At 44.6% G+C, this 16678-nt stretch overlaps 1 protein-coding gene across 1 annotated transcript in view; it reads right to left on the reverse strand.

Moving 5' to 3' along the window:
- Nucleotides 1-12218, reverse strand: part of LOC139746337 (neural-cadherin-like) — a 32118-nt gene extending 19900 nt beyond the window's left edge. The window contains 2 exon segments of the mRNA XM_071657499.1: nucleotides 8325-8471; nucleotides 12090-12218. Coding sequence (XP_071513600.1) covers nucleotides 8325-8432 — 108 coding nt within the window. The 5' untranslated portion in view covers nucleotides 8433-8471; nucleotides 12090-12218.
- Nucleotides 12219-16678: the final 4460 nt, after the last annotated feature.

A 16678-nucleotide genomic window follows, 5' to 3' on the forward strand; every position in this document is an offset into this window, starting at 1 on the left:
CTGAACACGACGGAGCGACCCCTGAACACGACGGTACGACCCCTGAACACGACGTGCGACCCCTGAACATGATGGTGTGACCCCTGAACGCGACAGTGCGACCCGTGAACACGACGGTGCGACCCCTGAACACGACGGAGCGACCCCTGAACATGATGGTGTGACCCCTGAACGCGACAGTGCGACCCGTGAACACGACGGTGCGACCCCTGAACACGACGGAGCGACCCCTGAACACGACGGCGCGACCCCTGAACACGACGGAGCGACCCCTGAACATGATGGTGTGACCCCTGAACGCGACAGTGCGACCCGTGAACACGACGGTGCGACCCCTGAACACGACGGTACGACCCCTGAACACGACGGTACGACCCCTGAACACGACGGTGCGACCCCTGAACACGACGGAGCGACCCCTGAACATGATGGTGTGACCCCTGAACGCGACAGTGCGACCCGTGAACACGACGGTGCGACCCCTGAACACGACGGAGCGACCCCTGAACACGACGGTGCGACCCCTGAACACGACGGTGCGACCCGTGAACACGACGTACGACCCCTGAACACGACGGTACGACCCCTGAACACGACGGTGCGACCCCTGAACACGACGGAGCGACCCCTGAACATGATGGTGTGACCCCTGAACGCGACAGTGCGACCCGTGAACACGACGGTACGACCCGTGAACACGACGGTGCGACCCCTGAACACGACGGTACGACCCGTGAACACGACGGTACGACCCCTGAACACGACGGTACGACCCCTGAACACGACGGTACGACCCCTGAACACGACGGAGCGACCCCCGAACACGACGGTGCGACCCCTGAACACGACGGTACGACCCGTGAACACGACGGTGCGACCCCTGAACATGATGGTGTGACCCCTGAACGCGACAGTGCGACCCGTGAACACGACGGTACGACCCGTGAACACGACGGTGCGACCCCTGAACACGACGGTACGACCCCTGAACACGACGGTACGACCCCTGAACACGACGGCGCGACCCCTGAACACGACGGTACGACCCCTGAACACGACGGTGCGACCCCTGAACACGACGGTACGACCCCTGAACACGACGGTGCGACCCCTGAACACGACGGTACGACCCCTGAACACGACGGTACGACCCCTGAACACGACGTGCGACCCCTGAACATGATGGTGTGACCCCTGAACGCGACAGTGCGACCCGTGAACACGACGGTGGATAATCAAATTCCATTAATCGGTCCTGGGTTAAACAAAATCCAGATTAATTCGGTCCTGGATATCAAAATCCAGATTAATTCGTCCTGGATAATCAAAATCCAGATTAATTCGGTCCTGGATTAATCAAAATCCAGATTAATTCGGTCCTGGATTATCAAAATCCAGATTAATTCGGTCCTGGATTAATCAAAATCCAGATTAATTCGGTCCTGGATTAATCAAAATCCAGATTAATTCAGTCCTGGATTAATCAAAATCCAGATTAATTCGGTCCTGGATTAATCAAAATCCAGATTAATTCGGTCCTGGATTAATCAAAATCCAGATGAATTCGGTCCTGAATGAATCAAAATCCAGATTAATTCGTTCCTGGATTAATCAAAATCCAGATGAATTCGATCCTGGAATAATCAAAATCCAGATCAATTCGGTCCTGGATGATCAAAATCCAGATTAATTCGATCCTGGATTAATCAAAATCCAGATTAATTCGGTCCTGGATTAATCAAAATCCAGATTAATTCGGTCCTGGATTAATCAAAATCCAGATTAATTCGATCCTGGATTAATCAAAATCCAGATTAATTCGATCCTGGATTAATCAAAATCCAGATTAATTCGGTCCTGGCTAATCAAAATCCAGATTAATTCGGTCCTGGATTAATCAAAATCCAGATTAATTTGGTCCTGGATTAATCAAAATCCAGATTAATTCGGTCCTGGATAATCAAAATGCAGATCATTTCGGTCTTGGATAATAAAAATCCAGATTAATTCGATCCTGGATAATCAAAATCCAGATTAATTCGGTCCTGGATTAATAAAAATCCAGATTAATTCGGTCCTGGATTAATCCAAACCAATTCGGTCCTGGATTAATCAAAATCCAGATTAATTGTCCTGGATTAATCAGAATCCAGATTAATTCGTTCCTGGATAATCAAAATCCAGATTAATTCGTCCCTGGATTAATCAAAATCTTTTTTGTTCCTTATGTCTGAATGTCTCCCAGTCCCGAGGCTTTTGGACCCGTCGTGGGACGTGATGAGCTGCTGCTTCCCACAGTTTCTATGTAAAGTCTGGCCACTCGAGGATTGACCGTTATGATCCTTCCTTCCTTCCTCTCCCCCCTCGAAAACAGCGAGGCTGTGGAATGCTCCTCCTCTCCTCCTCCTTTTCGTCTTTCTTTCCATCTATTTTCTTTTTTTTTTCCTTTTAATACTTTCTTTCACCGGAGATGGCCTTCATTGGGGGCATATCTTTGCCTGTTAGTCACAATAAATAATAAAAAAAATTGGTTAGTCACAATAAATAATATAAAAAATAAACGTATAAAAATTCTAATTCAGTGGCGCCTGTATATAATTCAGCATCAGATGTTTCCTACATAAGTAGGAGTGTAAAAGTCCCACTGGGCGCAAATCGTTCGTGGCCAATAGAGATAAAAATAAATAATAATTCATTTATAAACGAATTCCAACTGCTTTACTAATGACATCTGCATACTAATTGTTGTCCGTTGTTGCTCTATATCCCGCTATCACCTACGAAACGCCATTCGGTTGGGCAAAAATAAAAAAAAATTCCCCGAGCTTTTACTAACGAAATGCTTGAACCTTCGAATCGTTCCGAAATATTGTGCCGTTCCAGTACATTCGCTCTTTTATACTGGTCCATCTGTTCCGTTCCTCCCTCCCCCCGAGGGTTTTCCTCCAATTGGCACGTTCGTACGTTCATTTCCCGCTTGTTTTCTCGGTGGCGATGGAGCATGATGGTGTACAGGGTTCGTTTCTTATGTATACAACGAACAGTTAATTCATTCAGTCGCCAGTTTTCGATCTTCTCTTGAAAGTTTTCGTTACGTTTTCCCTCTCAACCTGACTCCCTGATACGATTTCGCTATCAGTGTATATATATATATATATATATATATTTTTTTTTTTTTTTTTTATACTTTGTCGCTGTCTCCCGCGTTTGCGAGGTAGCGCAAGGAAACAGACGAAAGAAATGGCCCAACCCCCCCCCCCCCCCCATACACATGTACATACACACGTCCACACACGCAAATATACATAACTACACAGCTTTCCATGGTTTACCCCAGACGCTTCACATGCCTTGATTCAATCCACTGACAGCACGTCAAACCCTGTATACCACATCGCTCCAATTCACTCTATTCCTTGCCCTCCTTTCACCCTCCTGCATGTTCAGGCCCCGATCACACAAAATCTTTTTCACTCCATCTTTCCACCTCCAATTTGGTCTCCCTCTTCTCCTCGTTCCCTCCACCTCCGACACATATATCCTCTTGGTCAATCTTTCCTCACTCATTCTCTCCATGTGCCCAAACCATTTCAAAACACCCTCTTCTGCTCTCTCAACCACGCTCTTTTTATTTCCACACATCTCTCTTACCCTTACGTTACTTACTCGATCAAACCACCTCACACCACACATTGTCCTCAAACATCTCATTTCCAGCACATCCATCCTCCTGCGCACAACTCTATCCATAGCCCACGCCTCGCAACCATACAACATTGTTGGAACCACTATTCCTTCAAACATACCCATTTTTGCTTTCCGAGATAATGTTCTCGACTTCCACACATTTTTCAAGGCTCCCAAAATTTTCGCCCCCTCCCCCACCCTATGATCCACTTCCGCTTCCATGGTTCCATCCGCTGACAGATCCACTCCCAGATATCTAAAACACTTCACTTCCTCCAGTTTTTCTCCATTCAAACTCACCTCCCAATTGACCTCACCTCCCAATATATATATATATATATATATATATATATATATATATATATATATATATATATATATATATATATTGGAAAGGATCACGATTTTGCGCGTGATCAAGATATTCGTATGAGTCCACGGGGAAAATAAAACACGAAAAGTTCCCAAGTGCACTTTCGTGTCATACTCACATCATCAGGGGAGACACAAGAGAGAAATATAACAGTCAGTTAATATACATCGAAGAGACGAAGCTAGGACGCCAAATGGCGAGTGTGACGGGTTCAAGTCTTCGTGGTAGTGACGCACACTCCAGATGGCTCACCATGGCTTGCCACCAGCAGGCGAAATGATATTTGTAGAACAGGGAGAGGGGAAACAACGTCCCGGGTGGATGGGAAGAGGGATGGTTGAAGACAGGTGGTAAGTAGGGGAGAAGGTAAGAGATGAAAGGATTCTAATTCCATTCTAAATGTGGCAGAGATAGAGGAAGAGGCATTCAAGGCAAGCGAGCAGTGCTTCACACTGTAATGAATTAAACATTGTACATATTGACCAATCAAAACATTATTTGGGTGTAGAGAAATCGATCAAATTGCAGCCGCTGTCCAAGGAAAAGTTGGAAAATCGGCTGTGCGATGATGACCACTGTGTTCTCCCAGCATACCATATAACAACACCAGGCTTTTACTCGTATCTATCAACATTCCAGCTAAAGAAGGACTTGAATTTAGTCATTTATGTCTGTATATATATATATATATATATATATATATATATATATATATATATATATATATATATATATATATATATATATATCCTGGCCAATAAGGGGGTCTTAATTCATCGTATGATCCGTTTTATTACCCACCTCTTTCCTTATTCATGTATTCATAACTTCCACTTTACCCTTGCAATCAATCACAGACGTATCCTGCCTTGTCTGAGGCACTGGTCTACATTCCGTTCATATGAGCTTGATTTCCTCCACTCGAACTACGAAATGAGAGATAGACAGAGAGAGAGAGAGAGAGAGAGAGAGAGAGAGAGAGAGAGAGAGAGAGAGACACACACACACACACATACACTTAAACCTCTCACCAGAACCAGACACACATCATCACTACCACACTCCCTCCCATCAAGGGCAGTAACACATCATCCCTATCTCAGTCCAGTCACCACCACACCGTACTGCCATCACTACTACGAAGCCATCACCCCCCACCCGGGCTCACGTCGCCACAACCACACCCTCGTCACCCCACCCAGACACACGTCGCCACAACCACACCCTCGTCACCCCACCCAGACACACGTCGCCACAACCACACTCTCGTCACCCCACCCAGACACACGTCGCCACAACCACACTCTCGTCACCCCACCCAGACACACGTCGCCACAACCACACCCTCGTCACCCCACCCAGGCACACGTCGCCACAACCACACCCTCGTCACCACACCCAGACACACGTCGCCACAACCACACCCTCGTCACCCCACCCAGACACACGTCGCCACAACCACACTCTCGTCACCCCACCCGGACACACGTCGCCACAACCACACCCTCGTCACCACACCCAGACACACGTCGCCACAACCACACCCTCGTCACCCCGCCCAGACACACGTCGCCACAACCACAAACCAGGTGCAGGTTCACGTCATGACTACCACAACCACGTCACCACCATCACACCTTCGTCACCACTACCAGTAGACACACACACACGTCTCCACTAACGTACAGCCCTCATTACCTTTACTCAAACATTCAATTAACACAGGCCTTCATGTAACATGAGGCCCTCTTACCTCCCGCTGTTTTCATGAGGTGGGGGAACGAAGGGCGACGACGCGAACTGCATGAGGTTAGGTGAAGTATCTCATTTGAATATTCAAAATTTAATCTCGCCACTCGCCAGCCCCATCCCACCCCCAGTGGCCGGATTAGCCTAAAATCTAAACAGCTGACACTCTCTTAAGTTGTATTACCTCAGAACTCCAAAGTTGTATTATCCTAGAACCCCAAGACTCGGGCCTTGGGGAATTGCTAGGCCTCGCTGACTCAGGCTAAAGTCATACAAGGTCGTGCGCGCGCGCGCCACAAGACTTGGAAGGTTTGGGGGTATAGGGAGGGAGCGTGATGGATATCTAGAGGGAGGACGTGGGATGGGAGGGAGGGAGGAGGGAGGGCGGAGCGCTTAGAAGGATGGAGGGAGTGTCAAGTGATGGAGAGGAGCATAATGCTACGTGGTGGAGTACGTGGGAGGGACCAGAACCAAGCGATCGGATGGCGTATGACAAGGTCACCAGCTGGGGTACGTACGCCTCACGATTTACTCACGAGGAGACTTGCCTCCTTTCAAAGCAGAGCCAGCGCGTAGGACTCACCGCAGGGAAAAGAATACCTTGAGCAACGGAGAAAACGAATCTTTTTTTTTTGGGTCAGGTGTTGTCAAGTGCTACGTGTGTGCGAGATGGAGAGACTGCATGTATGTGGCCCTTCAGCACACTGCTGTGCGATCTCTCCACCTCACACACAACATACGACTCCTCCCTCATATAACGCTAGTAGATCTCTTCCTGCGGTGAGCGATACGCGCTAGCCTTGCCTTCTGGCGGTACTCGCAAAGTTCTCCAAGCAGACAACCCTGTTACAGACCATCAAGTTGTTTTGTTATTCCTCCCCTTTCCCTTCATTTCTCCTTCCATCCCTTTAAGCGCCATCCCACTATCCTCCTTCTACATAGTCATTAACCTCCCCCTAAGACACACACACACAACCATACGCCAGTCTTGCAGTACGTTGTTATACGACCTTAATCAGCTAATGTTTGCCTCTGGGTTAAGCTCAACACAGTAAAATTTCCCTAAATTCCTAATCTACATAAGACTATGGTGAGGAGGAACGGGGCGGGGAGGAGGGGGCGGGGTGCACATTAAAGAAGAGGGGGCTCCATCGCACAACCCATTAACCTCCTTCGGTATATCAACCTAGCAAGGAACACACATACGAAGGGACAATGTGCGTGTGTCTGTGTGTTTTAGAGAGAGAGAGAGAGAGAGAGAGAGAGAGAGAGAGAGAGAGAGAGAGAGAGAGAGAGAGAGAGCAGCAGCAGCAGCAGCATCGGTATATTCGTCTGGCTGTGAATCAAAACCGTACTTGACAGTCTTCCGCCTTCACCATGTATGGTGGGAGTTCATGACCTCAGGTGTTCTGTGACCTCGACTACTGGTAGAGAGTTAGAAGATGGTGGGGGGGGGGGGGTGAGTAAATATGTGGATAGAGAGGGAAGGTGGAAGGAGAGGGATTGACGGGAGTGTGGAGGGATGGAAAGTCTTTGGTGGCATAACACAGCCTCGCCTCACCTCCACGCCTATACAAATACTCACTAGCCTACCATCCAGTGGCACAAATCTTTTATCATTTCCAGTAAACGAATCTGTTGCATCTCCTACTTCTGCTCCTACACTAGAAATTCCCAGCACACACCACAATACACCTTAGTCTAATCTACCATATGACTCCTTTGGGTCCATGAATGTTACGTACAACTTCCATTGGTTCTGATATTCACTTGATGAATCCTAAACTTCATAAAGAGGATTTGATCTACATATCTTCTACTTTTTCCATCGCACCTCTCCGCCCTCCTCTTCACTTATCTTCTGACCTTCTTCACCCTCTCAGTAACATGTCTTTCACGTACATACCTTTTCATTTACCCTTCCCACCTCTTTCCCTGTGTGGAAAGGGACTATCACAACCACCCGGTCATCTATAACTTTCCCACTTTTCCATGAACGTAAACACATATTTTGTGCGTCCACTGTGCCACCACAATTTCTCTTGCAATCTCATCCACTCCGGGCGATCTTGTCCAAATTTCAACCTGTTTATATCTGCTTTTGACTTCAACCTAATGTATAATGATAGTGTCCTGTACTGAAATCTCTTCCCTTCCTCCTCCTCCTCCCATCTATACGTTTGATATCACATTCTCAAGCCAATTCTCTGATTCCCTCTGCTCTTTTAAAAATATAAGTTTTTGTGTCAATACTTTATCTGATTTAGTTAACAGGTGTTAACCAACATTTCTTATTCTTTCACACCCGCTACCCAAGCTCTGAAGGGAAAAAGAATGTATCTACTACTTAATGGCAATGATACTCCACAATACTACGTACAGATGCAGTATACAGGTTCGAATAATGGTCACTGGCAGTCGGTCCACAGTCAATCCGGCTGCTCATCCTGCTTTAGGAGTTAGAGCTAACGTGATAAAGGGGAAGGCATAACAAAGTTACCAGGTGAGGACTCACCCTGTCCGTGACCTGGATCATGAAGCGGAAGCCCCTGCGGTGGGCGTCGTCCTCGAAGTCGAGCGTCTGGCGGGCGAAGAGCTGCCCCACCGTGCCCTCCGTCCGCATCCCGAAGTGTTGCCAACCCCATCCGCTCTCCTCCACCACCTGCAACACACAGGAGGGAGAATAAGGTGACGCTAACCTCCCCTTAATTCAAGCTGGTCATTACACATCCAACCATACTGACCTGCTAGTAAATACAGACCACCTCGAACTCGCCATGGATTCGTTCACCATACATTAAACCCTGGTCAATATATATATATATATATATATATATATATATATATATATATATATATATATATATATATATATATATATATTGAAGGCTCAATAATCTAACTGCAATAAATTGAGAATGACACTGTCAGCTTCTGTCATTCCCTTAGGGGCTGAAGGGGTGGGGGGAGGAAAGGACAATAAGAGACATATAATTAGAGGGATCATTGAAGTCAACAAGGGAAACATAATTACACGCAAAATTTGTGATCACAGATTATGAAAGACTAAATCTACAACTCAGGACAAGGTCCATGTACTTACTATAACTCAGGACAAGGTCCATGTACCATCTATAACTCAGGACAAGGTCCATGTACCATCTATAACTCAGGACAAGGTCCATGTACCATCTATAACTCAGAACAAGGTCCATGTACCATCTATAACTCTGGACAAGGTCCATGTACCCTCTGTAACTCAGGACAAGGTCCATGTACCATCAATAACTCAGGACAAGGTCCATGTACCATCTATAACTCAGGACAAGGTCCATGTATCCTCTATAACTCAGAACGAGGTCCATATACCCTCTATAGTTCAGGACGAGGTCCATGTTCCTCTATAACTCAGGACTAGGTCCATGTATCCTCTATAACCCAGGACAAGGTCCATGTACCATCTATAACTCAGGACAAGGTCCATGTATCCTCTATAATTCAGGACGAGGTCCATGTACCCTCTATAATTCTCAAGGCCATTGAAATGCTCCACTTTTATCCATTCTCTGTGTGCAGTTATACTCTCAGTCTGTGTTCTCTCAATTCTTCTGTAAGTATAAGAATCCACAACACTCGCTTCCTCAACAATACAGTACCAACCTCTACGTAATTTCATCCCTGTGTGTTGACGACAGGTCGAGGTGTTAACCTACATTCTAATTAACCGTTTGGGTGCAGGACAGACATCTTCAAGGTAATTTTAAGGTAAAGTAGGAAAGAAATCTTCAAGGTAATTTTAAGGTAAAGTAGGAAAGACATCTTCAAGGTAATTTTAAGGTAAAGTAGGACAGACATCTTCAATGTAATTTTAAGGTAAAGTAGGACAGATATCTATAATATAATTTTAAGGTAAAGTAGGACAGATATCTTCAAGGTAATTTTAAGGTAAAGTAGGACAGACATCTTCAATGTAATTTTAAGGTAAAGTAGGACGACAGACATCTTCAAGGTAATTTTAAGGTAAAGTAGGACAGACATCTTCAAGGTAATTTTAAGGTAAAGTAGGACAGACATCTTCAAGGTAATTTTAAGGTAAAGTAGGACAGACATCTTCAAGGTAATTTAAAGGTAAAGTAGGACAGACATCTTCAATGTAATTTTAAGGTAAAGTAGGACAGATATCTATAATATAATTTTAAGGTAAAGTAGGACAGATATCTTCAAGGTAATTTTAAGGTAAAGTAGGACAGACATCTTCAATGTAATTTTAAGGTAAAGTAGGACGACAGACATCTTCAAGGTAATTTTAAGGTAAAGTAGGACAGACATCTTCAAGGTAATTTTAAGGTAAAGTAGGACAGACATCTTCAAGGTAATTTTAAGGTAAAGTAGGACAGACATCTTCAAGGTAATTTAAAGGTAAAGTAGGACAGACATCTTCAAGGTAATTTTAAGGTTAAGTAGGACAGACATCTTCAAGGTAATTTAAAGGTAAAGTAGGACGACAGACATCTTCAAGGTAATTTAAAGGTAAAGTAGGACGACAGACATCTTCAAGGTAATTTAAAGGTAAAGTAGGACAGACATCTTCAAGGTAATTTTAAGGTAATGTAGGACAGACATCTTCAAGGTAATTTCAAGGTAAAGTAGGACAGACACCTTCAAGGTAATTTTAAAGTAAAGTAGGACAGACATCTTCAAGGTAATTTTCAGGTAAAGTAGGACAGACATCTTCAAGGTAATTTTCAGGTAAAGTAGGACAGACACCTTCAAGGTAATTTTAAAGTAAAGTAGGACAGACACCTTCAAGGTAATTTTAAGGTAAAGCAGGACAGACATCTTCAAGGTAATTTTAAGGTAAAGTAGGACAGACATCTTCAAGGTAATTTTAAGGTAAAGTAGGACAGACATCTTCAAGGTAATTTTAAGGTAAAGTAGGACAGACATCTTCAAGGTAATTTTAAGGTAAAGTAGGACAGACATCTTCAAGGTAAGTTTTAGGTAAAGTAGGACAGACATCTTCAAGGTAATCTAAAGGTAAAGTAGGACAGACATCTTCAAGGTAATTTAAAGGTAAAGTAGGACAGACATCTTCAAGGTAATTTAAAGGTAAAGTAGGACAGACATCTTCAATGTACTTTTAAGGTAAAGTAGGACAGACATCTTCAGGTAATTTAAATGTAAAGTAGGGCCATGACATCTTCAAGGTAATTTTAAGGTAAAGTAGGACAGACATCTTCAAGGTAATTTTAAGGTAAAGTAGGACAGACATCTTCAAGGTAATTTTAAGGTAAAGTAGGACAGACATCTTCTAGGTAATTACTTAAAATAGTGTTGAGGGAGATGAGCCTTTTAACTACTTTCCTAATCATATCTGGACCGAACAGATGACTCAAGGCGATCATCATCAACATGAAGCAAAGTTATTACTGTCACGAATGACAGAGTAAGGACGAAGAGAGAGAGAGAGAGAGAGAGAGAAGAGAGAGAGAGAGAGAGAGAGAGGAGAGAGAGAGAGAGAGAGAGAGAGACTGAAACCGAACACCGTGCCCACACTCGGACCTGTCACCAAAATTCAATTGTGGTGTCTGGCATTTCGTGAGTTGGGAACAACACATTACACAACGCTGACGTTTTAACAGTGCTGTCAGTAACCCCACACCAGGCGAGATCACGTGCCGTGCTCGCGTGGGATCACAACACGCGTCCCAACCCACAACGTCATCATGGTTCACTCTGGAGGAGTCAAAATGCCACACAGGCTAATGACCGCGAAAGACTGTGTGTTATTTCCCTGGCCAATGATGACGACTTAAGTACCTTAGGGGTGACTACGTTCACAGACCTCAAGCTAAAGGGTCCGGTTTATACGTACTGACACACATGATGGTGTGGAGGACATGGCTATAGCTTCCTGTATCACTTGGGCTAGCGAGGAGCCTGCACTTGCTTACGTAGTAACTTAAACTTCCTCCTCCTCCTCCTCCAAGAGGTTCCTGCAGCGCTCAGAAAGCTGGCCACGTCCGCCGGTCGGGACGTGGCCGAGTGTGTGGAACGCCATGACAAGAAGAGATGGAGTGGTGAGTAGTCGATGAAGACGCAGTTAATGGACCAAATGGGAATGAATTAAGTCGTAGACTAATCTGGTAGAATGAATGAATGAAAGTAGAATGACTAGGTAGAAGAGGCAGGCACGACTGACTCGGTAGATGAGGAGGGTAGACTGAACCGGTAGATGAGGAAGGTAGACTGACCCGGTAGATGAAGAAGGTAGACTGACCCGGTAGAAGAAGTAGTTGGAGGTGTCGTGGTCGGCGGTGGAGACCTGGAGGAGGGTGTCGTTCCTGGGGGCTCCGTGGCCCCAGGTCTCGTCCACCTCCACCTGCCACAGGTCGCGGGTCAGGCGAGGCGAGTTGTCGTTCACGTCCGCCAGACGCACCACCACTGTACCCGTACCTGGAGGGAGAGAGAGAGAGAGAGAGAGAGAGAGAGAGAGAGAGAGAGAGAGAGAGAGAGAGAGAGAGAGAGAGAGAAGAAAAGAAGAGAGAAGAGAAGAGAAAAGAGGAGAAGAGAGAAGAGAAGAAAAGAGGAGGGAGGGAGGGAGAGAGAGAGAGAGAGAGAGAGAGAGAGAGAGAGAGAGAGAGAGAGAGAGAGAGAGAGAGAGAGAGAGAGAGAGAGAGAGAGAGAGAGAGACTTTCAGTTTACAACTGTGGGGTGTTGGGCGCACCTACCTGGCGTTACAGTTCCGCTGTACTGTGACTGTACCTGGAGATAAATTCACACACTACAAGGTCATAACCTTATTACATAAGATACAAGGAAACCTAGTCAAGTGTGAATCACCTCGTAGGGCAAACTGCTTGTTCAAAACAAACCTCCGCGTTAAATGGAGACACGTAATTAACATACAGACATCACCTTCGAACAGATACTTGTGCACGTGTTTACCAAACGGTCTAACATACGACCTACCTCCCCAACCACTTATTCTACTCCAACGTAACCATCCTACTATCCTTCACCCACAAAAAATAAACTTCACACAGGTACACTCGAACGCTCGCAGACACATGCATCTATCTGAGGGCACTATACACACACACACACACACACACACACACACACACACACATACACACACATACACACACAAACACATACACACAGACACACACACACACACAAAGAGTGATAAAAAGAAAAGGGAACATTGGCAAACAAACTCAAGCGTGTACACACAAAAAACAACCACACGCGAATTAACGAGAGAGAGAGAGAGAGAGAGAGAGAGAGAGAGAGAGAGAGAGAGAGAGAGAGAGAGAGAGAGAGAGAGAGAGAGAGAGACTCTCCCATCCCCAGATCTGGACAACAAAAACAAACATGAATCACCCTTAGTTCCCTCGAAACCCTCAGGGAGGCTCCAGTCAGCCATCCATGTACACAGTGAACAGTGTTTAGCATGGCTTTGTTAAACTCCTTAACAATGAATGAAAGATAAAACACCGATACATACAAACCCCCAACACTCTGCCAGGATATATATATATATATATATATATATATATATATATATATATATATATATATATATATATATATATATATATATATATATATATACCTAGGGATAGGGGAGAAAGAATACTCCCCACGCATTCCCCGAGTGTCGTAGAAGGCGACTAAAGGGGACGGTAGCGGGGGGCTAGAAACCCTCCCCTCCTTTCTAAATGGGGAAACAGAAGAAGTCATGCGGGGAGTCCTCATCCTCCTTGAAGGCTCAGAATGGGGTGTCTAAATGTGTGAGGATGTAACCAAGATGAGAAAAAAGGAGAGATAGGTAGTATGTTTGAGGAAATGAACCTGGATGTTTTGGCTCTAAGTGAAACGAAGCTCAAGGGTAAGGGGGAAGAGTGGTTTGGGTATGTCTTGAGAGTAAATTCAGGTGTTGGAGAGGACAAGAGCAAAGGAAGGAGTAGCACTACTCCTGGAGCAGGAGTTGTGGGAGTATGTGATAGAGTGTAAGAAAGTAAGCTCTAGATTGATATGGTTAAAACTGAAAGTGGATGGAGAGAGATGAGTGATTATTGGTACATATGCACCTGGGCACGAGAAGAAAGATAATGAGAGGCAAGTGTTTTGGGAGCAGCTGAGTGAGTGTGTTAGCAGCTTTGATGCACGAGGCCGGGTTATAGTGATGGGTGATTTGAATGCAAAGGTGAGTTATGTGGCAGTTGAGGGAATAATTGGTGTACAAGGGGTGTTCAGTGTTGTAAATGGAAATGGTGAAGAGCTTGTAGATTTGTGTGCTGAAAGAGGACTGGTGACTGGGAATACCTGGTTTAAAAAGAGAGATATACATAAGTATACGTATGCAAGCAGGAGAGATGGCCAAAGAGCGTTAATGGATTACGTGTTAATTGATAGGCGCGTGAAAGAGGGACTTTTGGATGTTAATGTGCTGAGAGGGGCAACTGGAGGGATGTCTGATCATTATCTTGTGGAGGCGAAGGTGAAGATTAGTGGGGGTTTTCAGAAAAGAAGAGAGAATGTTGGGATGAAGAGAGTAGTGAGAGTAAGTGAGCTTGGAAAGGAGACTTGTGTGAGGAAGTACCAGGAGAAATTGAGTGCAAAATGGAAAAAGGTGAGAGCAAATGACGTAAGGGGAGTGGGGGAGGAATGGGATGTATTTAGGGTAGCAGTGATGGCTTGCGCAAAAGATGCTTGTGGCATGAGAAAGGTGGGAATTGGGCAGATTAGAAAGGGTAGCGAGTGGTGGGATGAAGAAGTAAGGTTGTTGGTGAAAGAGAAGAGAGAGGCGTTTGGACGATTTTTGCATGGAAGTAGTGCAAATGACTGGGAGACGTATAAAAACAAGTGGCAGGAAGTCAAGAGAAAGGTGCATGAGGTGAAAAAGTCGGCATTATATATATATATATATATATATATATATATATATATATATATATATATATATATATATATATATATATAAGGCACCAAAAACACAGATAACCCCCAACATGCATAAAAAAAAACTTCTACACCATATACTTCAGTCCTCTTCTCCATTTCAAACTATCCCTTACCCCTTACCACCTCCTCTCCCTCTCCTCTAAAACCCATAAAAGAACATACAGAACATCTGTATGCAGTATTAACACCAATGAATCTGATGAAATGTAAAACACGGCCTTCACACAAGTGTCTAAGGTTACCTTTGCTTCCGATGTTCTCTCGTTTCTGTTTTGTGTGTGTGTGTGTGTGTGTGTGTGTGTGTGTGTGTGTGTGTGTGTGTGTCTCGTTAATAGATGCCCCCGGAGGTCCGAGATTCCTGGAGGTTAATTGCTATCATTATAACTTACTGTAAAAAAAACGAGAAACTTTACAGACCAAGCTTGGATAATTTTGCGCAAGGTAAAGGCCTTACGGTCCAGTCTACGTATATATTATGCCGAAGTTCCTGGAATTTTAGTCGTAATGTTCTGTAATGTAATGTTTTGTTTATCAGACTTGTGTCGAAAATGTGCAGCGCTAGAATTTCGCTACTGACGCTGATCAGCGTGTGAGGACCTGAGTACGTTGGTCACACGTAATGGTTGACTATATATATATATATATATATATATATATATATATATATATATATATATATATATATATATTATATTCATTTTACTTAATTTCTGTTTCCCGCGTCAGCGAGGTAGCGCCAGGAAAGAGACGAAGAATGGCCCATCCACTCATATACACACACATATTTATATATATATATATATATATATATATATATATATATATATATATATATATACATACATAAATGCCCATACACGCACATATACATATCAACATATACATACACATACATATACATATGTACATATTCATAGTTGCTTGTCTTCATCCATTTTTGTCGCTACCCCGCACCACAGGACATACCATCGCTACCTCCCGCTTCAGCGAGGTAGCGCCAGGAAAACAGACAAAAAAGGCCATATTCGTTCACACTCAGTCTCCTTTAAAAACACACACACACACACACACACACACACAGAAACATGGTGCAGGAGGCGAGGTAAGTGATGTCTCACGAGAGATATTTTGCAGCGGGGTTTGAGACGCGGCCGATGTCATACATAACGGTGTGGTTCGAGACTTTGAGGGACTGACTTGACTGACCTCTGAGGGCGGCAATGCACGGCGTCTGAGCCCGAAAGGGGGAGGGATGGGGGGGGGGGGGGAGACTGCATTTGCGTCATTTCCGCTGGGGTGTGAATTATGACACAGTGTAAGAAGAGCTTTGTGGCGCGACGCATCGTTCGTGCCAGCTGGGGCGTGAGTTATGACTGTGACTGAAAGGATTTTTCAGGAAGCCTAAGTTTGAGCAAGACATCGTATGTTGTTCGGGCCATCTGGAAGGTGAGTTACGATTGAAGGCCAGATGGGCTGTCTTGGAAAGCCTGGGGGGGGGGTCCTCCATGCCCCCCTTCTATGGGTTACATAATGGCTTTTCGAAGCGATGCTGTGAACACTATAACAGAGCGATCGAAACTCTTCCTCTTTAAGCGGACAAGCCCACAGAAAATGGATGAAAGAAGACCTTTAATAATCATTTCTATCTTAATGCACATTTTGATTCAAAGAATTTAAGTTAGGTTTAATTTTTTTTCTCCTGTTTCCATCCCAATGGAAGGAGACGTTTCATTTCAGCTGCTTTTCCTTCATTTTGGAACAGACCGACTTCAGACTTGACTCTCTGTAGGCCTAAGCCTTCGCTCACATCATTTCGACTCTCATCTTTCCTCTTATGTTTTGGTCTTTTAAAAGACCGTATAGGACCAGAGTTCAAATAACTCAAAAACTCTGAGG

The sequence above is a fragment of the Panulirus ornatus genome, chromosome 64 (genome assembly GCF_036320965.1).
Source record: "Panulirus ornatus isolate Po-2019 chromosome 64, ASM3632096v1, whole genome shotgun sequence".
NCBI lineage: Eukaryota > Metazoa > Arthropoda > Malacostraca > Decapoda > Palinuridae > Panulirus > Panulirus ornatus.